This window comes from Schistocerca gregaria, chromosome 4, assembly GCF_023897955.1.
Source record: "Schistocerca gregaria isolate iqSchGreg1 chromosome 4, iqSchGreg1.2, whole genome shotgun sequence".
In the NCBI taxonomy this organism is placed as follows: Eukaryota; Metazoa; Arthropoda; class Insecta; order Orthoptera; family Acrididae; genus Schistocerca; species Schistocerca gregaria.
In genome coordinates this window covers 572,448,994-572,467,483 of record NC_064923.1, presented here as the reverse complement: position 1 = coordinate 572,467,483, position 18,490 = coordinate 572,448,994, and the positions used below count along the sequence as shown (strand labels likewise).

General features: G+C 40.7%; 1 protein-coding gene across 1 annotated transcript in view; it reads left to right on the top strand.

The window, feature by feature from the left end:
- LOC126267162 (uncharacterized) overlaps positions 1–6,659 on the top strand; it is a 554,248-nt gene extending 547,589 nt beyond the window's left edge. Inside the window, exon 4 of the mRNA XM_049972114.1 lies at positions 3,604–6,659. Within this exon, the coding sequence (XP_049828071.1) occupies positions 3,604–4,133 (530 nt within the window). The 3' untranslated portion in view covers positions 4,134–6,659. The remainder of the gene's footprint in view (positions 1–3,603) is intronic.
- Positions 6,660–18,490: the final 11,831 nt, after the last annotated feature.

Here is an 18,490-nt window from a genome sequence, read left to right as displayed (position 1 = left end):
AACAGCTCTCTACGCAGACCAGATGACTTAGAACTTTCAACCAACACAGCTGACAATCGCAGGCATCGATAACGCATAATTATTTCTGAAACTTTTTCTTATCTCTCTGATTAACGTTCGGCAATCACTGTGCGATTTCCTCGACCTAAATCGTTCCCTGCAATGTTATGTTGACTTTAACGTTCACCTCCACTTCACAACTCAAGCTTTGACAAGGTGCTCTAAATCCATTATAAACATGTATAAATACTCATCAAACATTGTGATTTGATGTTCTCGAGTGCTTGTGTTTGACCTGAAACCTATAGCAAATTACAGTATTTCGGGTTTGATAGTGACCATTGTTTCATTCAGTAGCTTGACAAAACTGCCAATGATCTTGGGAGTTACCACATAAATGTTTAATGTCTGCTAGAGCCCTCCAGTTTAATAAATTAAAGTCCTTAAGTTATCCATTGAGGCATCTGTAATGACATTCATGTACTGTAAGGGCAAAGTGCTTATTATCGGTAATGTCACCCAGCACAGTTTTTTCTAACATCCACAGAGGTATGTCGATGGCTCACCCTTCATCCACTGGCCAGCTAAATCACCTGATCTTAATCTCATAAAAATGTCTGGAACTATTTGAAGTAACGGAACAATCAACATTCCCACAATTTCTTAGCTCTGTGAGATCTAGTTATCAGTGAGCGGCTTCAGCTGCGTGTAGCATACCTGAAAAAGCCTGTGAATTCTCTTCCATATCGAACTGAGTCTGTCAGACGGTGTTACATGGTATTAGCATGACGTCTTCTGAGGCTCAGTAATTTTTGTCCGTGTACTTGTTCCAATACATTTAGTGTTGACTACATAGGGAGTTCCAGGAGAAGTGGTCAGTACTCAAGGATATGACAGGAACGCTCATTTCCGATAGAGGACAAATTTAATATATATTTTTATTTTTGGTCCATTGATAGGTCCAGCCAGTTTAAAAGAGCGAATGATGGGCAGAGTTACTTGCATTTTTGGGAAGGTTCGTTTGTTGAACACACTGAAGATTTTTCTTTAGCCAGGCGGACTACGAAATACTCCCATCATGACACAGCCACTCCACATTTTACCAGACGTGTGAGGGAACATCTCATCCACACTTACCGTAATCACTGGATTTGTTGTCATACTACAATTAACTGGCCACAAACATCATCAGGCAACATTAGATGTTTGTTCATGGGGTTGGATGGAGTCTGAGGCGTACACACTAAAGGTGAATACGAAAGATGAACTGCTTGGCCGCATCATGGACGCTGCTGACCTGATCAGGGGACGTGTAGAGGCACTTACACAAGCAACGCATGTTCTCCCAAGAGTACACAAATGCACTGAAGTCGACAATGGGATACTTTAAAAGAGCTGTAATGTGACTTATAAGATAATGCTTAGACGTGAACGTGTTAAAAATATTTATTTTTCAATTCGTACTTTGTAAAACGCATGTTGTAACGTTTACGAACTATTGAACATCAGTTCATGTGTAAATCTGGCAATATATTCAATGATAACAGAAAATAAATAAAACTGTAAATTAAATGTGTTCTTTCTCTGAAAGCATTCGGAATAGGACATATTTCAATATGAAGCATTTTGCCTCAAATGATCGTTCCCGTCATATCCCTGAATAACTGACCACTCCCACTGAACATCTCGTATAATTCACGGCATGCACAAGGTATGTTTTTCTTATTTCATTTTAGGACGCACTAAAGACATGAACGTGCTGTTTGCTGTAATTATAATTATTTTACGGTGCTTCAAGGCGGTCAGATGATCGAAACTGCTAGTTGGTGATAAGAGTACTAAGACAGTGCAGAATCTTCAGAGCTGCATGGTGATGATGATGATGATGATTATGGCAGAAATTTCTAAACGTCTATTTTATGTTTTTTGAGGGTATTTTTGTTCTGTCGTTACAACTACAGAAAAATGCGTGTTTTTCTCATTAGTCGTGTTTCGCTTTATTGAAGTAAAGGGTCAGTGGTCTTCAATTGAACATATTTATAGTTTTATTTGTTTTATGGGTCGAAAAACAATTCGTTGACAAATGTTTGGTCTTTACTTTCCATCATTTCTGCTTGGTTTTTCGCCTACATCGAAATTGCCGTCTACTAGCACGTGTTTGGTTCCCTTCTTCGTTAGGCACTGACAGCTGTGGTCTAATTTTACCCTGCTTTTCAGAACTATGCGATTTTCAAATTTAACACAACATAATTTCATACAACACCGTTCAGTGTTTATTTGTATAATTCTAAGTGTGTACCGTGTTTTGTAGTGTTGCCAACATCGCCACTAGTGTTTCTTTGATCTATATATTTTTTTTCTCTCTTTGTAGTTCACTATATGTCTGCTGGTCTAATTAAGTTACTGTGTATTTATATACTGTGTAATGTAGTGATTTTGTGCAGTGAGTAAGCGCTGCGTGGAGCGGGGGGGGGGGGGGGGGGGGTAGAAGTAAAGATTAAAGATGAAGAGACGGTTGGAGGTGGGGGATTGAGAGAGCGAAGTGTGAAAAAGGTCGTTTTTCTTTTGTTAAGCAAATTCTTCAGCTGTTTTATTTATTTGGTCATTGAGCAACTATTTACCGAGTGATCAAAAAGTCAGTTTAAATTTGAAAGCTTAATAAACCACGGAATAATGGAATAATATAGATAGAGAGGTAAAAATTGACACACATGTTTGAAATGACATGGGGTTTTATTAGAACAAAAAAACAAAAAGTATTGCTAGACGCGTGAAAGATCTCTTAGTGATAATCGTGTGCTCAGCCGCCAATCTCGTCATGCTTGGCCTCCCAGGTCCCTAGACCTCAGTCCGTGCGATTGTTAGCTTTGGGGTTACTTGAAGTCGCAAGTGTATCGTGATCGACCGACATCTCTAGGGATGCTGAAAGACAACATCCGACGCCAATGCCTCACCGTAACTCCGGACATGCTTTACAGTGCTGTTCACAACATTATTCCTCTACTACAGCTATTGTTGAGGAATGATGGTGGGCATATTGAGCATTTCCTGTAAAGAACATCATATTTGCTTTGTCTTACTTTGTTACGCTAATTGTTGGTATTCTGATCAGATGAAGCGCCATCTGTCGGAAATTTGTTGAACTTTTTTTGATTCTAATAAAACTCCATGTCATTTCAAGCATGTGTGTCAATTTGTACCTGTCTATCTACATTATACCGTGATTTATTCAGTTTTCAAATTTATACTGACTTTTTGATCACCCGGTACTTTGCGTTAATGCTTTTTGTATATGAAAGCTTTTTGGAAAGGGAGCAGGTGTCCGCCTTTACTGATTCTTATGAAGTTCATATCTTTTTTTCAGTAGTGCTTGGTCGATGATATTCGTGTTTAAGATGCGTTGAAATATTGAATGATCCGTATCGTATTTCCGTTCTCTTATGTATTCTTTATATCTTCATGTCCTGCCAGTCATGCCAACTGAGCTGATAGGTACCAGATCCACATTAGGGGTTGCCGGCGACGGCTTGCACTGATGGATCCATGTTATTTTGTTACAGATGGGCACATTGTCATCTGAACTTTACTTTTGTGTTATTGCAGACACGAACGTGACGCTGAGCGGCAAGCTGTACATCGTCCCTCGTCGTGACTGGCTGGCTATGCCGCGGCTGGACCCCCCGGACTATCTCCATCCGCCGGTTCCCTACGTCATCATCAGCCACTCGGCCACAGAGGGCTGCGACACGCAGGCCGCCTGCACGCAGATGGTGCGCTTCATCCAGACCTTCCACATGGAGAGCCGGCACTGGTCCGACGTCGGCTACAACTTCATGGTGGGCGGCGACGGATACGCGTACGAAGGCCGCGGCTGGACTGTAATCGGGGCGCACACCTACGGCTACAACAACCGCAGCATCGGCCTCAACATGATCGGCACCTTCATCAAAGTGCTACCCTCGGAAGCGCAGTTGGTCGCACTGCGCCAGCTCATAGAGCTGGGCGTCCGGGAAGGCTACATCGCCGAGAACTACAAGCTGCTGGCGCACCGGCAGCTGTCCGCCACCGAGAGCCCAGGCACCAGGTTGTTTGAGGAGCTGAAGACGTGGCCCCACTGGTCCCAAACCCCGTGAGCCTTCCTTCCACCTTGTGAAACATTCGACTTTTTTTGAAGTTGGGCCCCTTATCCTTGACACCACGAAACAGTTCTGATGAACATTAGAAATCTTTGACGTCAGAGCCCAAGTCCTCTGAGGCGAAAAATCAACTCTGGTGCATATTGGATATGACTGACGCCAGTTTCCAGTAACATAAGTCCTGATCTTTACTGATCACCTTTTATGAGGCCGTGTGGCAACAACGTCTAAACAGGCTAACTCAAAGGTGCAAGAGTCAAATACAATAACATAGTATAGACTATGTACGTTCTTATGCAGACTTCACAGCGAACTTAATACCTTCTGCGCGATCAGGCGTGTTCTTTTAGCCTTGTGCTGCTTCTAGAAACTTCAAGTTTTATCCCTTATTGAGCGAGATTCTTCATGAGTCTTTTTGTTGCTTCAGGTTGTTGAGAACTGTCGAAAGCCAGTGAGGATAATCTCCGGTGTTCTTCCTGAAGAAATGGCATTAAAAATTCCCACGGCTCCGCCTTACAGACCATGTTAACTGCTCAGTTAATAGTGCGCTACCTACAACTCAAATTTTCATGTATAGTCATCGCTATTAATCAAGTGCCCAAAAAACAATTAAAGAAGGTAGGATGTCAAACGGGCCGACTTGGGGCAGGAGAGGCACCACAGGACATTTTAATTTCTACTGTCTATACTTTTACTAATAAATTCATAAAACTTTGTCGGCATGACCAGGAAGGATTGAGGACTCACACTCATAGCACTGGAAGTTCAAAAACGTAGCAAAATACCTTTCTTTTACATGTGAAATTTCATCATTTTTTCACTTACTACTGGCTGCATTTGTTTCTGTAGGTACACTTTTCTTCCTGAGTAAGAGAGATTCTTCGATGAATTTTGCACAGCATACAAGCAGTACTTACTGGTGTATGAAACTCTAGAATTTTCCAAATCTATTAAAAACTATGGTAAAAATTGAGATAATTAACTATAAAATTTGAGTTTTTTCTAAACATGAAGTTTAAAATGTAACAGTTCATTCATTTTTTCATAAATTAAATAAACTCTAGAGTTTCATACACATGTAACTATAGATTGTATGCTGTGAAAAAGTCATCGAAGAATCTCTCTTACTCAGGAAGAAAAGTGTACCTATAGCAATAAATGCAGCCAGTAGTAAGTGAAAAAATGACGAGATTTAACGTGTAAAAAATGTATTTTGTTACGTTTTTGAGCATCCACTGCTATTAGTTTGAATCCTGAATCCTTCCTTACATGCTTTCAAAGTTTTATGAATTTATTTGTAAAAGTATAGACAGTGGAAATTAAAATGTCCTGTGGTGCCTCTCCTGCTCCAAGTCAGCCCGTTTGACGTCCTACCCCCCTGAAATTGGCTTACCAGCGGTATCCTGAGTATTTGTACCCAGTAACAACTGGCTCACTCTGCTAGAGAAATCAGAAGACCGCTGAAGAAGATCCCAGAAAAGGGGTCGAAACACTGATTCGTAGACAAAGTAAAAGGGATTAATGATGCAGTCTCATCAGCGACGAGATTTCACTTCCAATTGCCGCTTAATTATCACACTGAATGCGCCAACTACGTCCACACTGCAATAGTATTTTGAGTGACGTTAGACCCTTCAAATTCAGAGACTTATTAGATCACAAATGCAATGGACACTGTACCAAACGAAAACAATATCTATTATTCACTGCTGGTGCGTAATCCAAAACCGCAAGAGCCGAAGTTTTACATTTGGCAACATACTTGGTACATCACTTCAAGCATGGTGTGGAATGAGAAGGTAACTTTCGCAACACAGCTACGTATTCAGCGCCCCCACTTCATCAAAATCAGCAAACTTAAAAGGGTAGGCCTACTCGCTTTACCAGCATTATGAGCAATGTACGTTAAAACAGATTTGTTGTTCACTAAAGGGGCCGAAACAAAACATCATCCAAAGATTTATACGTGATTGCTATACCAACCAATTTCGCGGCAGCCGCAGTCTGTCCTGCAGTACATTCCAAATACTGCAGCTAAACTGTAATCCGACAGCAACTAAACGTGAAACACAGAGAAAGGGCCTTGAACATTTCTAAATGATGTCCCATATGTGATATATAAATACCTCGGTCTGTGTTTGAGGTACAAAAGAATCATCGCAAACTCGTTCATTTCCTCAGTGGTGGACGAATCGCGATTTTTCAGTGGGCGATTCCGATATAATTAGAGAATGTACATGAATCTCATCCATAAAATGGCGCACATAGTGTGCTTTCATAGCCGAGATCTACAAACATTCTTTTATAGATTTTTCTCAGAAAAATACAATACTTTATTCACTTATTCGATTTATACGTCTTCCCTAATTACAGATATGTAAAATAAGAAGGGAAGAGACGAGAGTGTAAGTTCATGTAAACAAATAACATATGAAAGATGATTAGAAATATAATTTCTGATCATATTTCTAAATGTAATTGTACATTGCAGTGTTTCACAATAAAACATGATGCTTTATACAATTATTCTAAGTACAGTTTTGTTTTCAGCTAAATTCATGATGAAGAAAGCCAGCGACTGAAGAGAAAAAGTAGTCCTGTAACCAAAATGAACATGTTATAAACGTCGTCGCTCCTCCTTCCCCTTTTCCTATTTCTTCCCAGGCATAACTCTACTGCTGTACACAATATAAATACATTAACTATTGATTTTGGATTTTAATAGCTCCTTACAGCGCAACCAAAAACGCTGTTAACGTATTCTGAATCGGACAAAAGGAAGTTGTCAAATGAGCATCCTCCCAGAACAGACCAAAATAAACATATAAATAAAAATTTAAATAAAGAACATTGCTCAGAAGTCTGTTTTAAGTTACCGGTTCAGAATGTTTTGAGATCAGCAGACGGAGAAAGTAGAGTCTGTAATTAAAGGTCACTTGCTTATCTCCACTTTCGTAAATAAGTGTTACTGGTGCATAATTCAACATTTCTTGAGATTCACTTTGACTTAGCGTCTGGTTACAAAGGAATTCAATGGTGGTGCTACCGAGCAAGCACAAGATTTTAGTACTTTGACTGAAATACCGCCGTAGTCAGAACTACGTCTTCTTTTCTGCGGGTCTTACGTCTGTTGGGTTTGTTAACATCGAGTACAGATTTGTCAGGAAGTCTTTTCTGAAAGTATTTATATGGACTGTAACCATGTATGGAACTGAAACATGGACGATAAATAGTTTAGACAAGAAGAGAATAGAAGCTTTCGAAATGTGGTGCTACAGAAGAACGTTGAAGATTATTCAATACCTCATCATTAGTTACGTGATCTACCCAAGTAATCTTGGGTAGATCACGTAACTAATGATGAGGTATTGAATAGAATTGGGGAGAAGAGGTATTTGTGGCACAACTTGACTAGAAAAAGGGATCGGTTCGTAGGACACGTTCTGAGGCATCAAGGGATCACCAATTTAGTATTGGAGAGCCGCGTGAAGGGTAAAAATCGTAGAGGGAGACCAAGAGATGAATACACTAAGCAGATTCAGAAAGAAATAGGTTGCAGTAGTTACTTGGAGATAAAAAAAACTTGCACAGGATAGAGTAGTATGGAGAGCTGCATCAAACCAGTCTCTGGACTGAAGACCACAACAACAACGTGTGTTGGTAGAGTGTGAAGTGCATATTTAAATAAATCTGATGGATCTACTTTGAATGATCCTTTTTTATTCTTGTGTTATTCACCTTCTGTTAGGAAGAATTTATTGAATTTAGTGCTCAATGGTTTGAACTTAACATGACCCGTCTCGCTTCTTTTGTCATAAGGGAGTTGGATATCAGCTGATATAACAAGTGTATTTATTTTATGTCTAATAATGCTCCAAATTAACATTGCTTTGCTTTTGGAATTTGGAATTTTTTGTGGAGAGGAGACTAGTTATGTCCTTTTATTGACACCGTAAAGAATTGTGGAGTAATGGTTGTATTGCGTCTTTAAGACACAATTAGAACTACTCGTCTGTATCAAATAAAGCTCTGTTCCTGGAACAACATACTACGATTATTAATATTTGCTACTCCTTCTCAGCTTCCGGTGTTCTTGTACCTGACTCGGTGCGTTGGAAAACGATTCACAGTGTGGTAACAATACTTTTAAAATAGAATTAAATTTTTTGTATGATGTGTTTTCTTCGCGAAACTTTTCCCATTCTTCTTCACATAAATTCTCTCTCAATAGCGTAATTCAGTCTGCATTCATAAATGCCGATTTCACTATTCAGAGAGAATTTATAGGATGAAGAATGGGAAAAACTTTACCAAGAAGACAGAGCAAATGACAAAATTTTATTCTTTCCTAAAAATTTTCATACAAGATTACTTGTACTTTTCACTTCGTAGCTAAACCTTATTGTTCAGAATTGTTTACTGTCGCCAGTTGACCATCATGGTCAGATAAACCACTCACTATAGAGTTTTTATCTCTTTCATGAAATGTAATTGGATATAGAAATGAATTATTATCATCTGTTGCTTCGTGTCCCGTACCGCTGGGTCTGTTATTGTGTCAAACAATACAAACCCGGCTTTCAGTAGCTGTAGGTGCCGACCATCAGTATCGTCTGAAATGAAATCAGTACTGGAATCGCCGCATACAATCACTAACCAGTTATTTCTACCAAGTTTTTTATTAGTATCTTCTCTAATTTTTAATGACTCTGAAAATATTTGCTATTGGGAGTGCGAACACTGTCAGAACATGTATGTTGTAGGTTCCAAGTCTATTTCGGGATACAGCTCTCAAAGAGCTATTTCAATGCAGTACTCATTTCGACCTGGGCCTTTGTTACACATTTTGTTGACACAGCCAACTCCTCACTATCTTCATATTTCGAAAATTTGCTTTATGCTGCTCTTCCCACTTCTCTGCACTCTGCAGGGCTTTTCGCCTCTTCATAACTGCTGCAGTCTATTCCCGTTTGAACCTGATTACTATATCAAGCCTCTATAATTTTACTCCCACAATTTCCTACATTATCTCATTAACTATTGCTTGATGCCTCACAATGAGTATTGTAAATTTATTTCTTAATATAGTTAAGATCGTTCTAATTGGACTCAGTTCCTCTTCAACTTACTGCTCGATCTACCAATCAAATCTTCTGCGTTCTCCTGTAGCTCACATTTCTTCTTGTCAGTTCTGTGTATCATCCACATTTCAGTTCCTTGTAAACCTCCTCCTCGGACTATGCTGAGTGTTTTTGGATAAGACTTAGGTTACAGCGTAATTTGTTTCAAAGTCATATAGTTGTAATGGAGAAGGAGCTGGAGAAAGATTTAATGTTATCCGTAAGTATAGCCTAGATGCTGGGCGTGTTCGATCTGATATTGCGCTTAGGTTTTCGAGGAGAAAATCAGTCAACAGAGCTTGCTCTATCTGATGATTCAGTAACATCAGGTCTCTTTTCTCGGCTACTGTCTTCCTTCTATGTCTGACGATTCTGTACTTGCTGTCCCGTTTCTGTAGAAACTGTATGCAACGTTCTAGCTTCTTGCATTACCTCCCTGATAACTTCCAAATTTCAGTGTGTGTTATAGTCAACATTGTCAAACGCTTTACCTAAATCTAAAAGATATTCTGTTATAACAGAATATCTTTCTTGGATGCCTTAGTTATGAGACGGTCCGATAGAAGCTTGGAATATTAAGTTTTTCGGAAGGCAACACATACGGACAGATATTTACATAAAAATTCTAATCATCATCCACAACAAAAAAGAGGTGTCATAAAAAGTCTTGTCGATCGAGCGGAACGGATATGTACACCTGAACATTTGGATGCTGAAGTGAAACATCTGAAGCAGGCTTTCGAAAAAAACGGCTACTCAAAAAAAGAGATAAATAGAATTTTGCGTCCAAGGAACAGAAGACCAAAAGATAAGAATGAACCACAACGACAGAAAAATACAGTAGTTCTCCCTTTTATTAAAAAAGTAACAGATCGGATCGGTAAGATTTTACGAAAACATGACATAACACGGGTCTTTAAACCAACAAAGAAAATAAATCAAGTATTACGATCTGTGAAGGATAAACGCCCTCCTCTGTCGACATGTGGTGTGTATAAAATTCCGTGTACCTGTGGGAAAGTTTATATTGGTACTACCAAAAGAAGCGTAAATACGCGACTGAAAGAGCATAAAAGTCTTTGTCGACTTGGAAAAATAGAAAAATCAGCTGTAGCGGAACATGCTCTTCAACCAGGAAACCACCAACTGAAGTTTTCGGATACCGAAGTTTTATCTACAACGTTAAATTACTATCCACGCCTATACAGAGAAGCTATTGAAATTTATAAACATCACGATAATTTTAATAGGAAAGAGGAGGCTATGAAACTCAGCGATATATGGACAGTGGCTCTACAAAATTGCTAACAATTTTTATCTTGACAAGGTGGTAATCGATAGTCAACCTTATCTTTGCTATGGATTATCAGTGCTCATCACGTGTCACTTGAACCACGCCCCCCTTTCTCACAATATATAAGTCGCTCTCAGACACCCGACCAGTCAGTCGGCAAGACTCAGCGGAGCAGCGCCTCTGAGGAAGTCCAGCGCAGTCCTGGACGAAACGTAAGGAGCAGAAAAAGCTCTTGGACCACGACCTCACATCCCGGAAAGTATATCAACAGCCATGTCACCCAGTCGTGAAAGCCTTCATTCTACAAAGAGATGTAAAATTTTGGCAGTTGTCATTGAGCGAGGGTCTCACTTGGAGGTAACGACAGAAGGCATTCTAACATCGAAAACATTCACAGTTATTAATGGTGGTAGTGTCACGTCATTTTTTCCCGTGTGGGACAACAGACAGTAGAACGCGTCATTGTTCGAGGAGAACACGACTGGTGTTTTAAGTGGGCGGACGTATCGAGAGGCGGCTCGGCAATAGTGGGCGAATTAGCTTTGTCCATGCACATCTTGCATAACCAATGTTCTCAATAATCAAGCCGCGTAGGAAGTGCATTTCTTTACTGGTTGCAAGTGCTTTTTGCTTTGTGACACACTCAGAGGCTTAGACGATGTTAGACAGTGCTCAAAGATTCTGCCAGTCGCTTCGTTGTTACTGTCATGCAGGTAAGTCTTTACTGTTCCGCTCTGTTCTGTCACACTGTTGTGCAATTAGCGTCGCTGATGGCCATTTGGTTGCAACAGGGAACGATTTTCGTCATTTTGTGTTCGTTAGGAAATTGCCAGCTTTTCCAAAACTATGATGGCCGTGTGTCGTATCAAGACCTGCGTTGCAGGTACAGTCTCGAGCAGAGTAGAATAGCACTCCGTCTTCAGGCCACGAGTGGCCTACCGGGACCATCTGACCGCCGTGTCATCCTCAGGGGAGGATGCGGAGAGGAGGGGCGTGGGGTCAGCACACCGCTCTCCCGGTCTCGTGGTGATGGTATTCTTGACCGAAGCCGCTACTATTCGGTCGAGTAGCTCCTCAATTGGCATCACAATGCTGAGTGCATCCCGAAAAATGGCAACAGCGCATGATGGCCTGGATGGTCACCCATCCAAGTGCCGACCACGCCCGACAGCGCTTAACTTCGGTGATCGCACGGGAGCCGGTGTAGCCACTGCGGCAAGGACGTTGCCAGAGTAGAATGGTGGGAGATTATTATTGTGCCTTCTGGTGCGAGTAAATGGTCCTATGTGTCTGTAGTTTCGGGCCGAGAGACAAAAGTTACGTTCGCGAATGCACTGTTAAACAGCTGATCGAAACAGCTGGTAATTTATACCAGTGCTGTAACCAATATACACATAGGAAAGTGGGGGACATTAGGCATCGAGTGTACATCACGATTTTCTCAGCTTTGCCTGTGGTTTATTTACCAGAGTAATCACTATCCAAGTGTACTATTTTCGGTGTACTTTCGTACTCAGAATTTACAGGCTGCGGTGCAATGTGCAGTTAGCTGTCCTGCGGACCAGTTGCGGATGGTGCACTGCGACATCAACTTTGCAGAAATACAAAGATAAGTCTACGGAGCACTTGATCCACGTACACCATTGCTAGTTACAGTTGGGACCATTGGTATCTCGTCTCACCACCTACTGATGTGCTTTAATTTGGTAGAATCCAAAAGGATATCAAGACAAATTTACTTAAAATACGAGAGGGAAGACTGACTATGTTACAGTTTGGTGTGGAAGATGTCGGTCGGCATTGGGTCGACAACACTGCAACACCTGGCCAGCATAACCGATGCCTTGGACAGCAGTCGTTACATTTCTGACGTCTTAAAGCCGGTGGCTGTGTCCCGTCTTCGACATCTCGGTGAAATTATTTTTCAACAAGATAAAACAAGTCTGCATGTCTGTACTCCCCTGGTCTACCTCTAATATAAAACTGGCCTGTTCGTTCTCTAGATCTCTCAGCAAACGAAAGCATCTGGCCGTGGATTAACTGAGAGTCTATAATGCCATCAGTCGCCAGCCACTAGTACTTACTGATGAGCTCTTGCATAGAGCTGAAACTACATGGATTGAGTACCCATACCTGTCGTTCAGGCTCCGTTCTACTCGAAGCCCAGCTGAGTTAAAGAATTGTTGTTGCTACAGATGACAGCTCTGGAAATCAAATTTTTTACCCTCTGTTCCCCATAGTCACCTTCAAATTTAATGATGTATTGTCCCTACTATACACTATAAGCTCAAAGAGTAAAATCTCGTTGCTATTCTTCCCTTTGTTGTAATTTTGATGTCCAGCCGTGTAGGAATGCCTGCTACTAGAACAAGGAGACTCCCAATCTACGGGATGATCAGAAACTGTCTGTAAAGTTTGTAGGAGGAGTCTGTACTGAGAAATGATTGTCAGGACAAAAGTTCGATACTTTGCACAGTTCCCGAGCTATTAAGCACTGAAATTAGTCAATCAGGTCGTCGCGCGCGCAAATTCAAGCAACTTGCCTGAGACAGTGTCGCCAAACGCGCTCTTCGTTTGGTTTCCTCAAACCGAACAAAGTCACATTATAACTGTTAACGAGCATTTGAACAAGTGGTAACTCACGGACACACAGATGACTGTGAATTGCCGCATTTTCGAGCGCGCGACGACCTGATTGGCTACCTCGAATGCTAAATAATTCGAAACGGTGCGGTATACCCAATGTTTTTCTTAACAGTTCATCTACATATACATCTACGTGATTACTCTGCTATTCACAATAAAGTGCCTGGCAGAGGGTTCAATGAACCACCTTCAAGCTGTCTCCCTACAGTTCCACTGTCGAACAGAGGGCGGGAAAAACGAGCACTTAAATTTTTCTGTGCGAGTACTGATTTCTCTTATTTTATAGTGATGATCACTTCTCCCTATCTAGGTGGGTGCCAACAGAATATTCTCGCAATCGAGGAGAAAACTGGTGATTGAAATTTCATGAGAACATCCCGTCGCATCGTAAAACGCCTTTGTTTTAATGATTGCCATTCCAATTCACGTATCATGTCTGTGGCACTCTCTCCACTATTTCGCGATAATACAAAACGAGCTTCCCTTCTTTGTACTTCTTCGATGTCATCCGTCAGTCCCACGTGATGACGATCCCACGCCGCACAGCAATATTCTAGAAGAGGGCGGACAAGCGTAGTGTAAGCAGTGTCTTTGGTTGCCCTGTTGCACCTTTAAGTGTCCTGCCAGTGAATCGGAGTCTTTGGTTTGCTCTACCCACAACATTATCTATGTGATAGTTCCAGTTTAGGTTATTTGTAATTGTAATTCCTAAGGATTTAGTTGAATTTGCAGCCTTCAGATTTGTGTGACTTGTAGCGTAATCGAAATTTAGCGGATTTCTTTTAGTACTCATGTGAGTAACTTCACGCTTTTCTTTATTCATGGTCAATTGCCACTTTTTGCACCATACAGATATCTTATCTAAATCATTTTCCAATTCGTGTTGGTCATCCGATGACTTTACAAGACGGTAAATGACGGCATCATCTGCAAACAATCTAAGACGGCTACTCAGATTGTCACCTATGTCGTTAATATAGATCAGGAACAACAGAGGGCCAACAACACTTCCTTGGGGATAGTACTTCTGCTTTACTCGATGACTTTCCGACTATTTCAGTTATTTCTCAGCGCAATCTCCCCTGCAACACCCTTACAATCTTTTAAGACTGATGCTGAATACTTACGCAGAGTGTTGCAGAAACATTGCGACAAAGGTTTAATGGAGGTGGGGCACATCAGAAGGATTGAGAATTGCATGGGAACCCACGGCTGCAAGAATCAGGGGTAATTGGTAACAGAGATCGAAGATCGGAAGGGAAACAAGAGAGTGACTCATCTGAAATATTTATTGGACATGATGAGTTCACATGATATACGCCATGAATACAGCTCTAATGTTACAACCGATGCTAGACGTTTGCACCATTAGATGCTACCGCAGCCGGCCGCGGTGGTCTAGCGGTTCTAGGCGCTCACTCCGGAACCGCGCGACTGCTACGGTCGCAGGTTCGAATCCTGCCTCGGGCATGGATGTGTGTTATGTCCTTAGGTTAGTTAGATTTAAGTAGTTCTAAGTTCTAGGGGACTCATGACCACAGATGTTAAGTCCCATAGTGCTCAGAGCCATTTGAACCATTTTTGATGCTACCGCACGCCTGAACTGACAGAGCATTGACTGCCAGACACGTTCGAACACAGCGGGTGTTTCTTTGGTTCTGGCAGCTGCTCAGATGAGAGCCATTCCCATTCCACACTCCAAAGGATCGCCATGCAGGAGCGATTTCATGGGTTCACACTGAAAGAAATCAAGTCTAAGTAAATGTGGTGAGTGGGGGGAGCCAGGTAACCGGTCCACTACACGCATTTCATCTATGCGGGAATGACCTGTTCAGACGCCAAAAACAGCCAGTCCGAAAGGAGCAGACGCACTGCCACTGCAAATCCAGTGTGTCAGGATGGCGTAGTGATTAGATCATCTGCCTAGTGAGCAGGAGAACCGGGTTCGAATCCTGGCCTTGGTACAAATTTTCCCTCGTCGCTTCAGTCTGCAACTACACCACTGATATTGCGCCCCTGGTCCTTACAGATCATGCTTACCGTGACTGAATGGCTTGGGAAAAAGTTCCTGAACTGTTTGCGTAAGAGGGTGCCCTCTGGCCATATCTTAAATGATCCTGTCAGAGCCTCCTTCTAAATCTGCATGGCTGAGAGTATACGTTGAAAAACCTGTAAGAACTTTGCGTTTCAGAACGATGTTGCCCTGAGCAGTCTTTTCACTGTGTCCTAGTAGTTGACAGCCCACATCCCACTGTGAAGTTCTCCATTCGGATACCGTACTAAAAAGATCAAGTAAGGAGACTCTCACACCTTTACTTCGGGACTGCAGTAGTTGTGTCAAATAAATGAGTGTTTACACAGAATGTCTGCGACCTTCCTCCCTTCTTCTTGCCACCTCCTTCTAGCTAGATTTAAGTACTGGCAGGTGTGACTGCTGTTTTGTGCTTCTGCAGGTCCGTCAAGAAGAGTAAGGTAACACCGACATTGACAGAGAAAAGAGGTAATGTTCCAATTCTTTCAGTTTTTACTGACGCAGCAACTGTCTTACAGGCATTCAAAGCTGACCAAAGATCAGGAAGTTAGCGAGTACGTTGCAGGCTGAAAGCTGTGTTATAAAATATAACAGAATATTTGGCTTGGGACTGAATATTGCATGTAAATGTATTACCCTCGCAAAATTTCTTAATCACAAGCCAGTAATACCTATAGAAACATGAGAAAACTCATTTTAGGATCAATAACGGAAAATGAAGGAATCGTAAAAAAGGAGAGAAAGATTGAGAGGAAGACATTAGCATATATAACGAGAGTAATAACATCGACATTAAGAAGTAATATAGAACCATGCAAAAATACAGAAAAAATTAGACGAAATTAGGGAAAGAAGACTAATGTTCTATAAACACATCAAAACAATCATCCTACCAGGTTAATTTTCAAAAATTCAATGGTAAAGTCAATTAGCTTAGAGACATGCATGGAGAATAAAACAAAGCAGCGTAATTAGGCAATAAACAGAAGACATAACAAAATTCAGAAATAATGTTAAAAAAATGAGATTTCCAAAACAATACAGTTCCAAGAACGCCGTAGAGGTAATGGACAGGAGTAAAGAGAAAAGAAGAAACCTAATAATGGAAAGGCTGTAATTATGTAATAGGAGTATTTAAACTGTTTTAGCATGTAATTATCTGAACTGTTTCTTATTTAAATTGTTTTGTTAATTAAATTGCATTGTGTATTATTGAGAAAGAGCGGGAAACCGCACATAGATACATTTTGAGAAAGAGCGGGAAACAGCGCGCAGTAATACATCTGTAATGGTAGCAGGGATTGTCTGCACCAAAAACCATTGTTGGCGGCGAGACCGCACTTTTGTAGCATTGAGCGTTGGAAGCGAGCAGTTGCGAGTAAGATGTGAGACGAGGCAGTCGTAGCTAGCGAGACATGAGAGGAGGTCGCTGTAAGCGAGGTATGAATTAACACTTTGAAAGAAGCGGTGTGCTCGCCAGCCACTCGCTATATGTAGCGCAATGCTAGTTTTTAAGAATTTTTGTAAAGAACTATGCCCCTTGTAATTGTTTGTCAAGATCGTTCTCAGAATATAGTTATGTAATTTTGATGGAAAATTAGGTATGTAGCGCAAGGCTACTTTTTAAGAATTTTTGTAAAGAACTATACCCCTTGTAATTGTTTGTCAAGATCGTTCTCAGAATATAGTTAACTTCTATCAGATTAAATGCATTAAGAATTTTCTATCCCAAAATCATTCACGTAAATGCTTTACGGAATTTATTGTTATCTTAAAAGAAAAGTCTAAACTGAGCTTCAGCTTTTATCAAATCTAAATTAACTTCAACTTAAAGAATTCCAGTCACAAAGTATTATGAAACTCCACCAGCAGCTTATAATTATGTTAAAGAGAAGTAAGTATATTCATTCCACAGTTTGCTGTAGCAGTCAGATGGCGATCCAGTATAAATAATTAAAGGTAAGAATCAGTCTTAATAATTTCAGGTAACGACTGAGGGCCACGGCGACAACACATTTTATGTTTCGTCGTAATAATCAGCAGGTAGTCTTGACAGAGCAGCAGTTAAAAGATTTTAAGAGACGCAGCGTTCAGTCAGCAAGCAAACGTTCATCCAATATTAGACGGGAAGGTTTCACTTGGCGATATCCATTCAGTACGACATTTTAGTGAATCTACTGTGGATATGAATATACTGACTTTGATAATAGTGTGAATAAGTTACTGTTAAGTGGCGCAACGCATATACTAAAGTGTATAACTTTTATTCACAGGTCATCGGCAATTCTGTTTGCTTTATTGATTCGGCGTTGAAAAGTGTTTGTTCAGTGTTGAATCCGCTTTGAACAGTGATATATTTTGTTGCGTGTGATGATTATAGACAATGTGCCGCAGAATAATTACTCGTTCTCAAACTGATAAAACTTTTTGTTGCGTGTGATGATTATAGACAATGTCCCGCAGAATAATTACTCGTTCTCAAACTGATAAAACTGTACAAAATACTGACGAGAGATTCTTTTCTGGAATAGGCAGTAATAATACGTGTGAAAACCCTGATTCTGAAACGTTAGGTGAACAGACATTTAATAACTGTAACAATATGGAAGCGTTTAACGAACAAGTAACTTCAGAAATGCCCACAGACAATGAAACGGTAGTGCAAAATAATTTGGCATTAAATGCAACAGACGGTACACAGTCACAAATTCCGCATAGTAGACATAACAGTTTCAGTAACGAAACCACTACAATGCAGTCAGACAGAGAGACTCCATTAAGCACTGATTTAGATTCAAACGGTACACAGCTACACAACCTGCGCAGCAGATCCAACAGTTCTCATGACCAAAATTCCGAAATTACGGAAAACGTGACGCAGTCACAATCATCTGAGGATGTTCAAATGAACACAGATCTACAGCCTTTAACAACGAATACAAATACACACAGAAGTCAATCCGAAACGGATCCAATAATGGCATTTTTGCTACAAATGAGACAAGACATGAATCAAAACTTTAACTGAGGGTCACAAGAATTAGAAAAAAGGTCACAAGATCTAAAAAACGAAATTAAGGCAGAACACGCACACACAGATCAGAAATTAGACAACATGTACCAAAATCTAAAACACGAAATCAAAGTAGAAATTCAAACAGTCGCTGAAAAATGTTCACAATCAACACAAGAATTACGCGACAAAATTCAAGAAATATCCGATAACCAAGCAACATTTGCAGTTAGTATACGGGAAACAATG